Source organism: Parambassis ranga, chromosome 24 (assembly GCF_900634625.1).
Source record: "Parambassis ranga chromosome 24, fParRan2.1, whole genome shotgun sequence".
In the NCBI taxonomy this organism is placed as follows: Eukaryota; Metazoa; Chordata; class Actinopteri; family Ambassidae; genus Parambassis; species Parambassis ranga.
In genome coordinates, this window is record NC_041043.1 from 3,773,265 (window position 1) to 3,793,172 (window position 19,908).

The 19,908-nt window shown below is 42.5% G+C and overlaps 2 protein-coding genes across 2 annotated transcripts; one reads left to right on the top strand and one right to left on the bottom strand.

Annotated features, from left to right (window-relative positions):
- The first annotated feature begins 83 nt into the window (after positions 1-83).
- LOC114429138 (rho-related GTP-binding protein RhoB) lies at positions 84-2,675 on the top strand. Its single transcript, XM_028397988.1, has one exon. The coding sequence runs from the start codon at positions 235-237 to the stop codon at positions 823-825; it is 591 nt and encodes a 196-aa protein (XP_028253789.1). The 5' UTR covers positions 84-234; the 3' UTR covers positions 826-2,675.
- Positions 2,676-3,648: 973 nt separating this feature from the next.
- Positions 3,649-16,826, bottom strand: LOC114428729 (apolipoprotein B-100-like). Its single transcript, XM_028397395.1, has 26 exons — positions 16,603-16,826; positions 16,387-16,431; positions 16,134-16,246; positions 15,903-16,048; positions 15,664-15,811; positions 15,167-15,319; positions 14,951-15,075; positions 14,774-14,859; positions 14,241-14,691; positions 14,015-14,129; positions 13,777-13,923; positions 13,477-13,688; positions 13,169-13,388; positions 12,906-13,079; positions 12,607-12,810; positions 12,351-12,518; positions 12,062-12,267; positions 11,798-11,968; positions 11,376-11,506; positions 11,079-11,280; positions 10,812-10,984; positions 10,529-10,704; positions 10,313-10,428; positions 9,852-10,225; positions 5,057-9,747; positions 3,649-4,967 (listed from the first exon to the last, which is right to left on the bottom strand). The coding sequence occupies exons 1-26, from the start codon at positions 16,655-16,657 to the stop codon at positions 3,861-3,863; spliced, it is 9,909 nt and encodes a 3,302-aa protein (XP_028253196.1). The 5' UTR covers positions 16,658-16,826; the 3' UTR covers positions 3,649-3,860.
- Positions 16,827-19,908: the final 3,082 nt, after the last annotated feature.

A 19,908-nucleotide genomic window follows, 5' to 3' on the forward strand; every position in this document is an offset into this window, starting at 1 on the left:
AATCACCTCTTTCTTCACAAACTGTGATCTCACCTCCCTATTTCCGATTGGATTGCTATATTTAGGAAACCACCCTTTGCTTTATAAAGAGATCGCAGTGGTGGCTGGTAAAGGTTTTGGAGTTGGAAGAAAGGGTCGGCTTGCGGGACGAGTCTATCCAGTGTTGGTTAAAGTACAGAACCAGTTTTTGGAGGCTCCATCTGAGCGAGAGTCGGGGAGAGAGAAGGCTGAAGGATGGCGGACATACGAAAGAAACTTGTGGTGGTGGGGGACGGCGCGTGTGGGAAAACATGTCTGCTGATCGTGTTCAGCAAAGACGAGTTCCCAGAGGTGTATGTTCCGACTGTGTTTGAGACATATGTGGCGGACATCGAAGTAGACAACAAGCAAGTCCAGCTGGCGCTGTGGGACACGGCCGGACAGGAAGACTACGACCGGCTGCGCCCACTCTCCTATCCGGATACTGATGTCATTCTGATGTGCTTCTCCGTGGACAGCCCGGACTCTCTGGAAAACATCCCCGAGAAGTGGGTCCCTGAAGTGAAACACTTTTGTCCGAACGTGCCCATAATATTAGTGGCCAACAAGAAGGATCTGAGGAACGACGAGAACGTGAAGAACGAGCTGTCCCGACTGAAGCTGGAGCCCGTGAAAGCAGAGGATGGCCGCGGCATGGCCATGCGCATTGGCGCGTATGACTATCTGGAGTGCTCTGCTAAGACCAAGGAGGGGATTTGGGAAGTATTCGAAACTGCCACACGGGCAGCCTTACAGAAACGAACCACGCCACACGGCGGCTGTCACAAATGCTGTGTTTTATTGTGAATGGATGGACCTCGTCTGTAGAACAAGCTTGAAGCGCAGACTGGGTCTCTGTGTCTGGACATGTTCGGGCAGTGACCGTGGCTTGGACCCTCCCCTGTAATCAGATGCCCTTGGTTGAACCAAAACGAATGACTTGTTTTGAAGACAGTTGAATATGATCAGATATCGGGGTGTGTTTGAAATGCACTGGTGGGCCACATGATCCACAGTCTGACTGCTGGAGGGGCAGAAAGGACAAACCCTTTATAGGCCCTTCCACACCCCCCCTCCTTCTCTCGTGTGGACATGGCCTCTCCTAAGGCTTGCTTGCCAGCCAAGATTTTGCATTTCTTTTTTTTGTTGTTGCATAGGCCACTGCCTTAATGCCAAGGTTATATACTCTGTAAAGCAGACATATTGCACTGGTTATTTATGTCCACTTGGTAACATGACTGTACTAAGTTTGTAAAGTTGCACAGCATCTACAGTAACTCACAGAAAGATGGTTGCTCACAGTGTTCTGTACAGTTTTGTTGAAATGTTTTACACCATGTATGAACAGACTGTTTTAGGTTTGTTTGTTGGAACCACATGTAAAAGAGTATGTGTTTGATTCCTCGGTGTTCCAGTCTGGTTTAGTAGTTGTTATGCAACAGGCCGAATATCATCCCAGCCTGCAGCCAGTCTTGAAAAGGGCTAACAGTATTCTTATGTTTGTTTTTTATGCTCTGTACAAAGACTGTCCTCTTTCCTTATGACTCACCAAATCATGCACATTTGCAGGAGTCTCGGCTGTCTCACAAACCTGCTTGACATTTTCTTTTTTTTTATTGTTAACTGGCTGATATTTCCAAGAGGAATTGAAGCATGTGAGGCTGTTTAGCATGCTGTGCTGGACTCGGTGAAGCACTTTTTTTGGTTGTGTCATAAAACTATACTGTTTATGAGCCAACAGCACAAGTAAGTGGATTAAGTCATATGATGGCAAATCAGTTGAAGGTTATCATGCTGTGTTATAAGCAGCACAGTCTTCTAATAATCACACAGATTCAATGTGTCGGAGGAATGATTTCTGGCACCGGTTAAACTGAAACACAAAATACTAATGTTCAACTTCAATGTCTTCCATAATGACGGTGAATGTACTTCTAACTTATTTGGCCGACAGAAATCAAAGTGTTTGTATTAAAAGAAAGATATTCAGCTCTCCTTTGCTTGTGTTGTGCAACTGTCCTCTTGCATGAGTGGGAGTGGAGCTTGTTCAAGTGACAGCTATGAACATCAATTACAAAGACTGTAGCTACACCCAGGATCAAGGGTAAAAAAAACCCTGCTGGATTTACTGCTCAAGTTGTTTTTTTATTTGGTTACAAAAGATAAAAAAAATTCTCTTATCATTTTATTTTTTGTGCTTTTCAATAAGCAGCCCAGTTCAAAATGCTGTGTCTTCTCTGAATCCAAACAGAGTTACGATGGTGTAAAAGTCACATTCCTCCCGGCCTTGTGTTGCTGGGCTTTTTGCTGACTTACAGGACAGGAATGCATTGTGCTGGTACTGGTTAATTTTCCCACACTGGCCCCCCTCATGTGCCTCTGATTTACACTGCTGTTAGTTTATCACTCACTGGTCAGACAAGGAGGGCTTCATCTTCTTTAATATTACTGAAACACAGAGAAGGAGAATGTGGCCAACCTGGTTTGTCTGTTCTGTAACAGCTTCGGCAAATGATGACAATATTTATGTGATTAGATGGCTTTCAAAGCCACGTCGGTACAATGGAAATTTCATGAGGAAAAACGATACAGAATCTAAGGGAACAAATGGTACTGTTCTGGGAAAGTCAATAAAACAATCAATGTGTTTCACCATCTCCACTTTTCCATTCTTTTGTCTCATTTTCCTCACACTAAGGTAAACCATTCTGCTGCAGCTTCCATTACATTTGACTAATAAATATACATATTTATTGACAAATATTTATCTGCCTTTATCAGAATACATTCAGCCAAGCTTACAGGAGAGTAATAAGTTTGAATAATTGAGTTTTATTATGTTTAATCATAAGTGGTAATTGCAGGTTTGTTTTAGAACCTCACTTCCCAGATAACTGCTTTGTTCAGTTCATGTGTTGCCAAAGGAAACTGGACAACAAACCAGCTAAGATTACATCTAATATTTGACTTTTTATCTGGAATTTTTGCCACATATTTCCTAAATGCAATGTGATATTCATATGACTGTATGCCTTGTGATTGTGTGTGAGTGTCATCACGGACGCTTGTTGTTTTGATGCAAGTTGCCAAGTTACAGAAACAAAATCATGATTCCACTATGCAAGAAAATTCAAAACAATAGATCGATACATAGCACAACAGGCTACAGGAATAACATGGATTTTTGATTTTAGGGTAAAACGTTTTTTTTAAATAGTTCCTACTGTTCACTGTATGATGACGTATAGAAAATGTCACTGTCACTGGAACAAATGATGGTTCCAAACGCTGTGTAGTCAGTAATAGGGCTTGACTTCTTACAATTGTGTCACACTAACAACTTATTGTTTCATGAGAAAAAAGCCTGTCACAGAAACTATTTGTGTCCCGTCTAAATTTGGACCTGAGGATGCAGATGACTAATAGGCAGCCGGCTGGAGTGCATTGAGGATGGTGACCAGTATGCTTTAAATAGATTCACATTTTGGATGAATACTCTAATTTTAGAGCAGTACAAACCTTGTCAAAGGCTGGATGAGACTTCTATCTCAACAAGATTCACACCAAAAGTTTTTTTTCTTCTAAGTTTAAGATTTTAAATTACACATAAACAATGATCAGAGACATATATGCAGTACAAACTCTTTTTATTGAAGCTCTCACAAGTTTTAAATAGTACAAGACACAAAGGGAGCACAGCAGGTGTTTACTGTGAAATACTAAACAAATGGAATCAACAGTGTAGTAGCATCGTTAGCTGTTTTTGTTTCCATGACAATAATTTCACTGTTGTTCAGATATAATTAATACAAACACTGTTTTATACCCTGGTAGCAGGCCACTTAGTTGAACCTAGCAACAAATGGCAAAGGAATGTCAACCTCCATCTGTCTGTCACTCACTCTCACATATGGTTCGACAGCTTTGCTCATCTCCTGCAGGGTCCTGATGACATTGTTGTGGAAGGCATTTATGCGTTTTACCATAGAGTCAATCCAGGACTGGATGTCAGCTTTAAGTTGTTCACTAGACATGTCGGCCAAGAGGCTCTGGGCTTTAGCTGTAACTACTTTCAGGTATTCTATAATGATTCTGTGGACATCTTCAACCTGCTTGGCAACATCAGCCAGGAAATGAGAGTTCATGGCATCGTTGTACACATCAGTCACAAAGGTGGAGAGCCTCTCTACATTCTGAGATTTTAGGGTGTCCAGAAACTTCTCACTCTGCTCAATGGTAAACTGCATGATTGCTGTGAATTTCTGTACAATGTCCTCCAGCTGGATATTGCTAAGTTTTCTGACCTGAACTATCACTTTTTCCTGAATTTTCCTCATAAATGCCACCAGGTCATCAAGAATTTCTCTTCCACTAACAACACTGCCAGAGCCAGGGAATGTGAATTCAATGGTCTGCACATATTCAATTGTGTCTGCAAACATAGAAGCAAAGTACTTAGGGATCTTCTCTATAGCCTCCTCAGTTACATCGGCAACAAAAGCATTATACTCCTGGTAGACCTCAAGCCCTGAAAGCATCCTGTCATAGCCAGGGATCTGAAACTTGGTGTCCCTCAGGCATTTAACAACAGCATCAAGAACAATTTCTACTCTCTCCTGGAATTGCCTGAGGAACAGAATGGTGTTATCTGTGACAGATGTCATAACAGCAGAAGGATTTACTGCAGCAATGTTGGCAACAGCCCTCTTAAACATCACTTTACCCTGCTTAAAAGAACCCTCAAGGTTCCTAACTTGCCTGTTGACTTCTTCCATTGTAATAAAAGCAGGATTAGACACCATGTCCATCACTGCAGGCACCTGTTTCTTAAGGCCCAGCATCATCTCATAGGGCATCTCCATGTTCCAGGTTGTCTGGATGTTCAGCTTCTCCATGTCCATCACAGACATCTTCAGACCAACAATGTCAATGTCAATAGTTGGCTCAGACTGTTGAGAAACAAAACAAAAGTAAAATACACTATTTGCATTAACACAAAGTGTCAATTTATTGAAAAAGAAATGAATTGTTCTCTCACCGGGTAGCGTCCGTAGAGTCTTGTTTTCACTTGTGCTGGCCGCTTAGTCTGCATCTGAACAGCAAGGAAGCCAGCAGATGGAGTGGACATGGAGACAACAAGGCCTTCATCTCGATTTCCAGTAATCTCCTGGTAGAGTTCCATTTTCATGTTAGGGATATTGACCTTTGCTGAGTTGGTGATGGAGGTCTCTACATTGTCAAAGCTCAGGAAGATGGTGCTGTCATGGTTTCCCTCGAACAATGGGTGTTTTACAGAGAGGAGAGAGGCCATTTTGAGGCCACCCATGGTGTTCACATTGGCACTGCCTTCAATCTTTCCAGTCAGAACCTTCAGTTCAGAGATTGAAGAGGCATCCAGCTTGATGCTGATGCTGTTCTTGTTGACCTGGGTATCAGTTTTGAATGTGATTGTTGGTGTTTTCACAGAGAAGTCATAGGTCAGATCACCCATTAATGGGATCTTGATGGTCTGGATTGAGGGCAGAGTGATCTTTGGAAGAGTCAGCTTGCTGAGGGCAGATGGAACATGCAGAGAAGGCATCGTGATGAGCGTGAAGTCAGGCAGTGGGATTGTGTATGTGGACATCTCGACATTCATTACTGGAACTTTGTAGGCAGGGATTGTGATGGTTTTAGGCAACTCAATGCTGTACTTTTCATACTCTTCCCTTGCTTTGTCGTAAGATGTGGCAAGTAGGGCCCCAGCCTTATCTTTGGTGATCAGGGCATTTTTGTGCAGTGCCTTAATGTTGGTGTTAATGGTGTTGATGATTGGCTCCATATTAACATCAATGGTGAACATCTCTGGGTTCTTCACGTACTTCAGCTTGGAGTTCATGTCAAATGCCTGCTGGGTTGTGATCAGGAGGTAGGCCAGACCAGTGTCTTCCCACAGTGAAATGTCTTCCAGTCCTGGTGTCCTCACACCAAAAATTCTATTTATGGTAATTGGATCCTTCAGAATATCAAAATCGACCTCCCCGTTGATCTGGGAATAGATGTTGATTTCTTTCTCACCATTATCTATGTTGAAGTAATGGGAATACTTCTGCTGGTTGAACCTGGCTGAACCGGTCCAGCTGGCTTGACTCACTTCAGAGTTCAGGGTGAGGGACATGTCATTCTGGAGATCCATCTTTCCAGACAGCTTGACAAAAGCTCCATCCAGGAGAACAATGGAATTTATCTTGTTCTTGGTGTCAAACATGAGCTCCTTGGGTGTGACCAGCGCAAGTGCAGAGCTTGACAGTGTTCCCTCCACCTGACCAAGCAGCTCTGCATTGTGAGAGGCAGTGAGATCGATTTTCATGTCTTCAACATTAGCCTGGAACTTGACCTCTGCAATGCTGCTCTTCATAAACGGTGTTTCTGTCTCAAACTTGGCATCAATAATTGCATGACGGAAAATGCAAATATCAGCAACCACATTCTGGTTCATTTTGAACTGGCTGGAGCCTGTTTCTCCAGTGAAGGTCACTTTGGTTGTGTGGATGTCCACAGTCACCTCCATGTCACTCTTATGGGTTGCCTCATCTGAGAAGTCCTGAATAGCATATTTTTCATTGACCTTGTTGTTGAAGGTCAGGCGCGCAGTGCCGGCTTCCAGCATGAAGTCTGTCTTCTGATTCATTCTAGTTTCAGTGAAGATGTTGAGGGCTGGCATGTTGAGGTCATGCTTGTAGCTTGTTTCCACTTTGGCAGAAATTCCATTTTCTGTGGCGAGGAAGGCACTGTTGGTGAGATCTGCAGCATACACACCAGTAGCAACCTTTGCAGTAGTTTCAGCAGAAGCTTGAGCAGACAAGCCGTAGATTGTCATGGTTGCCTTGTGGTCAAGTGTGAAACATGACTGATCAACCTTGATGTTCTCAGAGAAGGAGACACGACTCATTTTTGGGACAGCAAAATGGGCACTGGCATCCATAGTGTAGTCAAGGATGTTCAGAGTAGATGTAGCCTGGGAGTTGAGGTTGATTTTGAACTCTGGTGTGACAGATGTGGTTGTGGTGTTTTCCAAGTCAGCAGTGGTCCTCAGATTGTAATGAGGTGAAGTAACTTTGAACTCACTATAGAGTTTTCCAAAACAGGGGATCTTGCTCATGTCTGCCACTTTCTCCTTCAGCTCCATGGTGAATGTTTCATAATCAAAAGATCTGACTTTCTGGACCATCCTCATGAAATACTCACTCATGTCTTCAATCAGCTGCTTGAAGTCAAAGGTATACACCTCATTCACAAGCTCCTGAACAGGTACCATCACTCTTTTCATCAGGGGCTGGATGTCAATTGACCTGATAGCATCAAATACATGCTGAATCTTCTCCCTCACCTGGTACTGCTTCATGATTTTGACAACCTCATCCATGATGGCAGCAATCATTTTTTCAACCTCGTAGCTGGAGAGGATCTCTTCCATTTTGGTGTAAATCACACTAAACTTATTTGCAATGTTGTATTTCTTGATAAAGTCCAAGATGGCATGCTTAATGGTTTTCAGCACATTCATGACTTTGTCAGTGGGGAACTTGGCTGTCAGGTTCACCACGTAGTTCTCCACTGAGTTCATAAACTTCCTGAAGTCTTGGATGAAGAGGTTGAAGTCGAAGTTTTCAATCACCTCCCTCAGTTCTGCCATTTTATTCTGCACCTTGGTGCTGATCTCATACCTGGTGTTGATGTCTTTCAGCATCTCAATGCTGTGGTCCATCAGCCTCATCACTGTGGCTGTCATGTCTTCGATGACTGCAGGCAGATGCTCAATGAAAGGAATCTGAATGAAGTGGCTGTCACTATTCTTGTCATACTTTACAAATCCAGAGATGGCATAATCTTGGCTTGCCTCACTGAACATGGGGGTGGAGACTGCTCCTCTCATCTCAACACCCAGCTTCTCTGCATTGTTAAATGCACTCATTTCCTGGTCGAAGGTGTGCTCATTGACTTTGGATGTCATCTTCATTGTTACAATTTGTTCCCCTAGGCTAAGCATGCTGCTGAATTTGTGGTCCATGTTGGTCTTGATAGAGGTTCTGCCTTCCAGTTCGTGTGAGGTTGAGGCTCTGCACTCGAAAGAGTGGGTGAATACCATAGGTTCTGCTTTCAGGAGGAATTTGCTGTACAGCTCGCCACTCTGCTGTCCGAACAGGTACATTGCACCATCTGAGTTGAAAATGGCATCAATGTTTAGAGTGAAGGGTGCAGCCACAGTTTTGACTGTGCTGCCCAGGCGAAGAGATGGTGAGTTGAAGTTGGCCATGGTGTTGAACTTCATGGTCAGATCAGCAACCTCCAAATCAGTGGCTTGTGTCATCTGAGATCCCAGGAATTTACCGTTGGTATTGCACTTTGCAGACAGGACCATCTCGACAAACTTGATTTCATAAGTGTGCTTGAGCTCTTCCTCTCCAAAGACTCCCATCATTGTTCCAATCACTTCCATGGTGTATGGCGCTGCCTTGAACTGGGCATCATTCACAAAGTTGACCTCCATTATCTTCAGGTCATTCTTCACAACAAGTGAGGCAGTGAAACGCTCCATGTTGACACTAATGTCATGCATGTAAGAGTTGCTCTTGTCAAGGAAGTTGTCAGTCTTGGACTGGAGAGTGAAAGACCTCAGGGACAGAGACAGCGAATGGGTGTTTTCAGTTCTCATTTCCATGAAAGATCCAACCATGTTGTTAGAGAGGACCAGGCCATCTTCGTTCAGTCTGAAGTTCACCCTGTTCCTGCTGTTGATGTCAAAGAGGTTGCCCTTAAACATGCTGTTGAGATATACTTCTGTGCTTGCCATCTTGCCCTCAACATTGAGCTCAGCTTTGTTCTCTTTAATGGCTGACTTTGTTGTGAGAGACATAGTGGCACCAGAGGCATCAACTCCACCATGGAAAACATTCTCAAATGTAAGTGGGCTGTGCTGAGCAGTGGTTGTGCAGCTGGTGGTCAGGCCATTTGTGTTCAGGGTCAAAGTTGCTTTGTGAGAAGCGAGGCTTGAAAAGATGTTCATGGAGGCATCAGTGTTGATCTCCAGGCCGGAGGGGTTCAGGGATCCGGTCAGCAGAGAGTAGAGACGGTTCTCTGTATCATCAGCTTGGTTCTCAATCCTGAGGCTGGCCTGTCCTCCAGAGGCAGAGAACTCCACCTGGCTACGAAGCATTCTCTTATCAGCCTTTGTCACAGAGTCAGACTGGATGGAAAGCTTGACATCTTTGTAGCTCAGGTTGATTTTGGTGGTGTGCTTGATGGGATTGCTGTTTATATTAGTGTTAGACTCAAACAGGAGTTCTTCATTTGCATAGGATGCCTTCATCTTGTTAACTACCCGCAGAATTTCAGAGTTCAGTCTCAGGGTGCTCTCCATCTTTGCTTCTTTCTTTACTGGCTCAACAGAGAAGGTGTGGAGGTAGGTGGTACTTGCAGTCATGGGTCCAACAGTCACACTTCCATCTGTGTTGAGATCTCCAAAGAGCATGTTTGAGTCCAGGGTAAACTGGGTGGTAATAGTCAGAGAAGTGTCCAGACCGGCAGGGGAGGCAGCATAAACGTTGTAGCGTCCTGTTGTCAGAACACTGTCTGTGACTGCAACAGTCTCCAGCACATTAAAACCTGTGTTGATCATCATGTGTTTCAGGGAACCATCAAGAGTGAATTCCATAGTTTTGTCTGCTGTGTCAATGACATGTGTGGCTCCTTTAAAAGAGAACAATCATTGGGAAAATAATATTTAGCATCAAGATTTATGAAGTTTCTTTAGTGGTAAATGACAAATGTATTAGGAATAAAGAGAAAATTACCCTCAGCAGAGAAGGCCAAAATTTTGATTGGACTGTCAGCCCTGACACTGAACTTGGCCATGTATTTAGGGGACTCTGCAGTGTTGTTACCAACAGACATGGCTGCTTCCCAGTTGTAATAGTTGCTGTTGACCTTGGCAGACATCTCCACCATTCCCATCAGAGGCAGAGTGACATCGTACTCAGAGGGTATGGTAAAAGTTGGGATCTGGATCTCCCGGGAGGCGAACTCCATGCCCACCTGAGGTATGGAAATCTGTGGCGAGGTGACCACTGGTGGGATCCTCAGCTCCTCAGATGATTTGCCGCCAAGAGGCAGAGGGAGACTGATTGTCAGACGGTTCTGGTTAAATTGGTACCTGAAGGTGCTTTCCCTGGTGGCATGAAAAGAGCAGATCGATAAATTTGTTTCTATATAGTGGTAACAATTATGTAGATGTTAATTCAAATATTCTACTTACAGGTTCATGAACAGGTTTTCGGGCACAGAGGGCATTTGCAGTGTTGAAATGCTGTCCTTCAGATTCTCTACATAGGGAACATCAGCAGAGATCTTGTCCATCCAGATGTTGCCAGCCTGATTAAAAAAAACACATTCCAACATTTTTAGTCTAAAAAACATTGAGCAAAACATGAAGTCACTGTCTGCTAAAAAGCTATTGTTAAATTCATATCACCTCAATTCCTTTGTTGAGGATGTGACGCAATTTCATGTCAGTCTTGACAACCCTCTGGTCCATGACATCCTGCACAAACTGCATGAGCCAGGCCTGAAGAGCTTCAGCGTAATGCAGGGGGACCTTAGTATCAGCATTCATGTTGGACATCAGCTGAACCTCAGCCTGCTCCTCACCTAAGATACAAAACATTTAAAGTTTTACTTTTTACATAGAGATGGTGTTTGGATAGACAAAACTTGAATGTTAAAAGCCATTATCATAATCTTTAAAACCTGATTACCATATTTAAAGGTGACTGCCTGAATGGAGGAGATCTCTGGGAGCTTAACATCACTTCTGATCTCAATGGTCTGTCCATCAGCTTTGCTCATGGTGGCAGTGACAGTGGCATCAGTTCTAAGAGAGGGGACTAACAGCTGAACCTGCAGCATGCCTTCAGCCATGGCCTGAAGCCTGTGTTTGATTAAAAAATAGCCAGTCAGTCTCAGACATTAGTAGAATTATACCACATGGATTGAAGTATTAGGACAGAGCTGGGTATACTCACTTAGCACGGCCAATCAGAGAAAGCTGGGGCACGTTCTTGTTGGAGATCTCAAGGGTGATGGATTTGCCTTTAGAGTTGCTGTCTGTCATGCCAATCTTAACACCCGCCTCCACATCAAAGTCAGGGATCTGGACTTGAGTTGTGAAGATGTTCCTGTTTCTGTTGTATTTCATGGTGACTGTAGCTTCAGTGGGCTGAGCACCTGACGTCAGAAAAGGTAAGGCTTTAGTAATGATCTGTGTAGCACAATGAGATAAAAAAGGAAGCTGTGGCTCATGTGAAAACAAGTGATCATACCTTCAGCACTCAGGGTCATCTTCAGAGAATCAACCATATGGCGGCCTTCTTTTCCCTCACTGAGGAGTTTGTAGGCGATGGTGGCTGTATACTCAGACACCTCTTTAGTAGGCTTGATGTCCACAGCAAACCTAAGGTGACATAAATGCCTTAAGAATTTTCATCACTGCATCTCTTACATCTGTATCTGACTAATCAAAGGGCTATCTGTTGTCACTGATGCTGGTGCTGATCTTGAGGTCTTTAATGCTGCTCCACTTGCCATGATGCCCCTCAATTTTTCAACCACCATTCTCCATCAGAATTAAATATTACATTATATATATATAATATTACATATTATATATAATTACATAGGGTTGGCACTTTTATAGCAATTTTCAGGTGAAATTGAGAATATTTTAACAAAATCCTTTACTTACATTGTCTCTCCATTTAAGGGGAAGTAAGGAACAGCAGTCTTGTCACCGGTGTCAGCACGGAGACTCTTGGTGCAGTATCTGACTCCAGAGAAGAGAGGGCTGCAGTGGGATTCACCCTCTGTGTGTGGGATCACTGTGGCCTGGTTGGCACCCACAATCATCACCTTATTGCTATTTGACAAAAAAAACAAAGTTTATATCTTCTTATATAAGAATATATTTGTTTAGTTAGACACTGAATGTGATTTTAATGATGTTTGTTACCTGATACTAAAGATCTTTGTGGTGCCCTGTGGAGCAGGGATGGACAGCTTGACCTGGTCTGACTCCATGCTGATCTTGGCATTGAGAGCGCTCTCGTGGTACATGTTAGTATGCATTTCAACAGCAGAGTCAACAAATTCAGGCATGTGGATTCCCATCTGAGTCATGAACTCAACTCCAGCGGAGGGCATAAACACCAGTTCCTTCTGTGAAGGAGAACAGATCCCATGAAAAAGGCTGCAAAATGTATTGTTTTAAGAGCATTATTGATAGGCTGAAGATTATTTACCATGTTCCTGGAAAGGCTAAGACCTCCTTTTGCACCAGGAGCAAAGGTACCAGACAGAGCAAAGGTCAGGGGCAAACCAGATGCTGTTGACATGATGAATTTGTTGTCCATGAAGATGTAGTGAGCAAATATCTCGTTGTCAGTGCGTGAGATCAAGTCAGTCATCACCTGCCGAAAAAGAACACATTTTAATACTCTATTGTTGTTGAAAAGAACATTAAGCCAAACATCAAATTAGTGGAGTACAAAATAATACCTCTTTGGGGATTAACTTCATGAAAATGTCTGCATACATTGCTGCATTATTAACAACAAAGTCCAGGTCACTGCTCTTGATGTAGCCAAGTTCAGCTCCCATGATCCTCAGGTAGGCCATGGCTTCAGGGGACTCCAGACCCTGCAGATCTTTTACCAGCTTGTTGAAGTTTTGAACAATTTCTCTCACAAGATTTTCAGGAACCTTGAGAAAGAGAGAGCATCAGTGTGTGAGTTGTGGGCTTGATGAAATAACTACGAGTATTTAACAGAAATAACTATACACAAGCGTTACCCTACCTTGTGCCCTTCTGATTTCAGAGGAGCAACCCATTTCTCCAGAACTTCTCTGATCTTTGGTGGCATCTTGTCCTCAGCCCAATACAGAGCCTTGGACACAGTGTCAGGGAAGAAACCGTTCTTTCCAAACAAAGCCTCAATGGTTGGCTCAAAGCCCTTTCCGTCCATCCCAACCTATACAAACAATTCAAAGAATAAACAGTTGTACTTAGCTTCTCTCAAATCATTCTTTTACCTGTGCTAATTGTAATAGTAATACATACCTCCCAAATGTCCATGCTGTAACCAAAAGCTTTCAGGGTAGTCTCCAGCAACATCTCTCTGGGCAGCATGCTGCTAGGATCAAAAATGACATTACCCTCGACATTGGCCGCCATGCTCTCATGTGCCATGCCCAGTTTGTAGTTGCGAGACTTTGTGGTGAAGTCATTGTGTGGCATGACATCACTGTCAAGCAGTGCATCCTTTAGTGTCATTCTGAGCCTGAAGAAAAGATTTACCAATTAGCTGGACACATTCACCGTGCAGTACTTTCATAAAATAAAGAAATGTAAAGGTGATTCCTTCTTACCTCTGGGTGTCAGTGTCAGTGGTGGAAAGGATGTTGTAGATGTGGGAGGTCACAAAAGACTTGATCTGTTCATTCTGCTCCTGGTTCAACAGCTTCTTCACCATCTCAATGTCACTGTCCTGAGGATCCCTCATCAAGATCAGGTAAGCAGCCAGGCGCTTCTGCACAGCACCCTTGGGGTACTGGCTGACCCTCTGGAGGTTGGAGCGAACCTGCACAGAAACATAAATGTGACTTCCTCTAATTGACAAAATAACACTGAGAAACTACACTGATCACCTGGAAAAGAAGGTTAGTTACCTCATCTGTCACAGTCATGTGTCTAAAAGCCTGGATAGCAGCCAGCTGCACAGACAACGTGGTTGCAGGCTGTCTCATGCACTTTAGCATGGTGGTCTTAATTGCAGGGTTAGCTGCCTCCATAGCATCTCCCATGTTGCCAATAACCTGGATAGAATAGTAAAGAAAATCAACTGAAGGTTGCCCCAGAAAATGTACCGTATACAAAATTTGTAGGATGTTCGGAGTTTGTTCATACCCTCAGGGTCAGGAACATCAGGTCTTTCTCCCCAGCACAGTCGGCACCCAGAATGGAAGCCAAGTATTCATAGACAGCAGTGATTTCTGGGGTGACTCCCTCAGCCTTGTACAGTCTACAGACAAAAGTAAACTTTAGATTCACAATAGATTCAGAGCAGAATTCACAAAAGAAGCCACAGCTCAGTGTAACAGTATTCTTTAAGGTGATGCATATGTTCACTTACTTCCTGGCTGCATTGCTCAAGGCATACATGATGGGTTTGCTCTGCTTGTACTGAGCCATTGCCAACAAGTCTTTCACCATCAGACGGGAGGGATTGGGCAGCAGTCCCAGGGCATAGACAACAGCATCAACCTCCAGGGAACCCTTAGTGAAGCTCCTGAGAAGCCGCAGCATGGCGCTGGTGCATTCTGGGGTACCACACTGAGCCAGAGCTTGCCATGTCAGAGAGTTGGAAATATCCATCATCTCATCAACAGCATCACCCAGGACGTCAGCCTTCAGACCACGGAACTCAGACACCAGCTTGCGGAAGAGACCGGCACGCTCCTCTCCCTGAGTGGTCTGTGAGAGGGTGTTCAGCTTCTGCATTGTGGCGATGGCAGCCTCCTTGGTCTGCACAGGGCTCTTATCATCAGCAACATCCATTGGCAAGTGCTTGATATTGTCCTCATCTGTACAGAATTAAAGCACAATTATTAAGGCTGAACACACAGATTTGATTTACAATGTATCCCATTTTTAAGAAATACTGACTGCGGTCAAAGATCCTGTCATTAATCTTTGCTGTCTCCCTCAGTGTCAGGGTCTGCTTCACCACAGCTGAGATTCCATATTCACTCCTTTTTACAGGAAAGAAGAAAAAAAACATTAAACGTATGCATAATTAAAATAAAACTGAGCACAGACGATTGTCCTTCTTTTAAAGCTTACTCATGGGAGAGGGGCAGGAAGATGTGTTTCTCAGTGCAGGTTCCAGCGGTCATGTGCTTCTTCTGGTTGTCAAACTTGTAATCACAGGTCTGAGTGCTGCTGATCATCTTGGACAGAGGGAAGTTCTAACAGAGGAAAGACAGCATCCATGTTATGCTTAAAATATGTCTTCTTTCATATTATAAAACTAATGTGTATGTTTTAAGGGACTCTCACCATGCCAGAGACAAGAGCCAGAGGGCTGGTGTACTGTTTGCGGGCAGAGAACCAATCACATCCGGACAGGTCCCTGCTGACGGTCACATCAGTAGCGATGTCCTCTCTGGAGTTAACAGTGAACTTAGTGGAGCACACTCCGTGGACGGTGGGCTAAAAACAATTAGAGGATGTTGGAGGCCATTCAAAAACAAAGCTGCTGTGAAGGTACTTTTTGTGCACCTTATCTCCCTAATATCAGATAATCAATGAGCCTGAAGATAAACCCCCCTCATTATATGAGCAGGTGATGCCAATATGGAGATAAACTTATCTAGGACTTTGACCTCCAGCTGAAGATTATCGCTGTGAGGACATGGTATTTATCACCTGTGACTGGGACAGCTTATCTGTGTATTGTGCAACTTATTTATCTTTGCCTGACCCTATGGTACAAATAAAATCTGTGCAAAAAACATCTATAAATGAACAAAGACATAAACAGGCAGGTGAGCTACCATTTCTTTGTTTTGCTCCTCTTCCATTACAGGCACCATGAGCGCAGACACGATTCCTCTCTTGACATTTAGGATGTTGACAGGCTCATCATCCTCAGGGTAGAGTTTGACATCTGTCTGTCCTTCAACTGTGATCTTCAGAGGATTCCTGTTGACGTGGACAGATTATCATTTACAACCTGCTTTCTGGTCTTATTATCTCAGTCTACAAAGGGTTAAAAATCATTCTTATAACTTACTTGGCCATGGCAGCCTTGAAAGCTTCAGCTCCAGCAGCAAACCGGTACACTGGGTTACCCTCAGCATCCACACCAGAAATCTCGCTCAGAGAGCACTCTGTGGTGCGGAGGATGAAGCTACAGGTCTGGGGCACATCGACCTCGACCTGTGCAGCAGATTAAACACAGCTGTTGTTGAATTTTCTGTTCAGGGTCATGACAGTCTTTTGGCGTAATGATGGGGAGACATACTTTGCAGAAGACTTTGGGGCCGCTCTTGTTGTCGGTAGCTCCGTTAATGCCATTAAAGGTCTCGGCTTCATAATTGTACACAAACCGGCGGAAGTTCTTGAATCTTTTGGCCACTGAAAATTGCCAAAAAAAACCCCAAAACAATTAGGACATTATAAACCTTTTTAGTAGAACTGGTGAACTGGTTTTGTGACTTGATGAATAATAATAATATCCACAGTGATTACTAAAACATTAACAAAAAGAAACTCACAAAAGCAAACTGGAGATTGATCCTCAACACTTCCAACATCTTGCTCTGTAAAGAATAAACACATTTTACATTGTTCAGTAATTTCTTCTATTAGTAGCAACAACATTAAGTCCACAATATACCAACAAGCTTTTCTTGTCTTTTCTTTTTTAGGTTACATAATTGTCGCAATTTAAAAAAAATCTACTTCTTTTAAAATAAAAGCATGATACTTACGGGCTAGAGTGCTGGTGCCCAGAAGCAGCAAAAGGCAGAGCTTAGCACCCCACATGATGGGCTTTAGCTCTTGAAGCCTTAAGGAAAGGAGAGTCCTCCTCTTTCAGTGAAGACTAATCTTTGTGCTTTCTACTCCTGGCTTTTATAGGTCTCCAGTCTTACTGTATGTGATCACTGGTACTTGCAAATGTGTTGCTCTGGTTCCAAAGTCTGAGCAGTCCTTGTGGCAGGCCAAAGGTAAAAAGACTTGTCTGTCAGCACTGGGTGGGGGTGGTCAATGTGATTATGTGAAAGAAGTCTGGGTTTTATCATCTTGAGGATTTTGTAATATGATGAGGTCATAAATGGAGACCACCAAAACACACACAGACATGTATGACCGTTAATTGTTAAAAAAAAAAAAAACATGTTACTTTATTCGAAAAAATAAACTGTGGCCAGATGAATCACGTAATGGCTAATATATGATCAATAACTAACTTTGATTGCTTGTTTGTTGTGCTCAAAGGGCAAAACACAAGCTTATTTAGCAATGTGGATTTTGTTTAGATGTCTAGTCTAATATCAACTCAGTATTGAATTTGTTGCACAAGGTAACTCCGCTATTCTATAAACACACACAACTAAGACAGATAAATTGACCTTTGCTCCATATCTGCCATACAATTTGACGCACATTGAGACCAGTAATCGAAACCTGAGTCATCTGCTCCTACTTAGAGTGTCTTATAATAAGTTCTCAAAATGTGTATCTCTTTAGGCTGTTCCAGGGCCATGTACTATCACAAAGCATATCACAAAAGCTCAATCATTAATATATAATATAATTTAATACAGGAAACATATCATATTTAAAGAAAAAAATATATTTCAATTTGGCTGGAAAATCTAGGCTTCTCCATTAGCCAGAATGCTGCCTCTTACACATCTGTGTCTTAAATCATAATACTGCTATTTTGGGTGTGACAAGAATAGTAACATACAGTGCACTATATCAGGATGCTGTTCTCACAACAGTGGAAAAAATTCTGAAACAGAGGACACACTTATTATATTTAAAACAATATAGCTTTGCCAATGCTAGTGTCTTCACATTGCTGGCTAACCTTTCACCTATTGTGAGATGTCTGTGAGGGCAGTTTGATCGGGGTTACAACAGAAGTGAACCCAAGATAAGTTAATCAGACACAAGGAGACTGTTTGATGTTCCACACTTAATGATAAAGTTACATAACAATAATGTTATTGACTTGAAACTTTTCTGCTTATTCACTGAAAGTATTTGAGTTCACCTTGTGCATGTAAGACTGCTCTTCTACCATCAGCACCTGTGCTTTTACTGTGGTGGAATTTTGTGTTGAAACTTCTCATGAATATCTGTATGGTGGTATTAGGATACTTCTGTATTAGCAGTCTCATGCATAGAATATCCCAGGTGGTAGGGCTTTTGTAATAGTCATGCATCAACTACAGTGGTGTAGTTAAAGCCAGACGGACATGTTGATTAATGATTAGTAATATTTAATGCTTTAATTAGACACGGAGGCGTTTTTTTACCCAGGGTATCAAGTTGTTGTCCATGCCAGTCTGTTGGCACACAGCATGCTCTGAATAACAATCAACCAATATTATTAAACCTAGCTTGCAAGCTGGGGTATTACAAAGGTATTGTGGTATACCAGGGTGTTTAAAACCAAGGATTATTCTGTGCTGCAAAAAATACAATTGTTCCTTGTTTCAGTCATAAGGAGATGATGTTTTGTAGTACATCTTTACTATTTTCCCGGAGTCTAATGTGATAATTGTGCATTGTGATTAAGTGGTAAGTGTTGTGGAGCTTCAGAAATATGGTATTTCTGTTTTACTGTTGATGTATTCTAAGTCACGTGTATCATTCTGTACCTGTTAAAGGGCAGAGGACAGAACTCTAAAATAATTGCCCTACATCTGTCTGGCCAGTATCTTCTGTATCTTAAGGAACTGCTTGATAACATGTTCTTGTACTCTTAAGGAAAGACAGTCATGGATCAAAGGTTTCAGTCTGTGACAGTCTCCCTCAAAGGGACCTTTAATCAGGGCTGCAGCTCAACAAGGCTTGAACGAGGCTTGTTTTGATTTACTTACCTCCACATTTGTTTTAATTTTTATTGTTCAGGTATATCTGCAGTGTATTAAACTGTGTGTTCCTGACTTTATCCCATCAGACTGCTGAGAAACTGTCACTGTTGAGAGCCATCTTTAGTGTCTGGCCTGTGTTTTATAATCGTACCCTCAGGCAGACTCTTGTTATTTATAAGCCTTTATCTTATGTCATCAACTGTTAACCTCTCTCTTGTGATTGTTTTTCTCTGTGTACCTTTCTACAGCTATCTCTGTTGCAAAGCTGCATGCTGACCGAACTGACCTGTCCAGTGTTGCCAATTTTTAGCAGACTATACGTAACTTTGTATCAGCTGTAATGAAAATAACCACATCATTAACCTGAAACATCTTAGTATTCCATGCATGTTTTATGCATATGTATATTCTGCCTGTATGTTCTTCCTGTTGCAGTATGATAGTTACATCCACAGAGAAGGCAAATAGAGGTGCCCATGAAATATTCACATTTCTTCCTTCCAAGTATCTGTATTTGCATTGCACACACTACAAGCCAAACTCACTGGCCAGGAAGCACCATGTGCTCTGCCCACCTTTCAGTGGCTAAGATGTCCTGGCTGCTTGATGATGAGGAGCCCTGAAATTATGATGCCACCTATTGGATATATGCAGTACTTGGCTTGCCTTCTACTACAGAAAGAAAACAAGAGGGTGGTGCATGTCTCACTAAGGATTTATTTTCTTATCAGAAGGTACATCAAGAGAGCAGATACTTTACGGAACTCTCAAGTTTACTATATGTACAACTCAGTTCTGACATATCAGCCTTTGGGTGATAACATGTTCCCACATAGTCAGATAATCAATTAATGCAGGTCAAAGACAAACTTTCAAGTGATACTCATAGTCTCTGTTATATTCGAAGATGCAAAAAAAATACTCATGTCCAGTGGTCAATACATGTACAGACGTATACAGATGTCAAGTGTGAATGAGTTCCCATCTAGGTATAAAAAGTAAAAGGAGATAAATACTAACATGAGTTAAATTTCTATTGATTCTGTCTACAAACAACAAACTGTATGTATTGGGTGAAAGGACAACTGTCACGGACTGCACTGACCTGAACAAGAGAGAGATCAATGGATATCAGTGAAAAGAGAAGTGGATGGAGTGTGGGGTTATGATAATAAACATGTGTATTTA

Excerpts from the sequence above, each read along its gene's own strand:
- LOC114428729 (XM_028397395.1), bottom strand. The coding sequence starts at position 16,657 with ATGTGGGGTGCTAAGCTCTGCCTTTTGCTGCTTCTGGGCACCAGCACT. Across the intron at positions 14,130-14,240 it reads TTGAGCAATGCAGCCAGGAA|ACTGTACAAGGCTGAGGGAG; the intron begins GTAAGTGAACAT and ends TTTTGTCTGTAG. Across the intron at positions 12,519-12,606 it reads TGAAGTTAATCCCCAAAGAG|GTGATGACTGACTTGATCTC; the intron begins GTATTATTTTGT and ends CTTTTTCGGCAG.
- LOC114429138 (XM_028397988.1), top strand. The coding sequence starts at position 235 with ATGGCGGACATACGAAAGAAACTTGTGGTGGTGGGGGACGGCGCGTGT.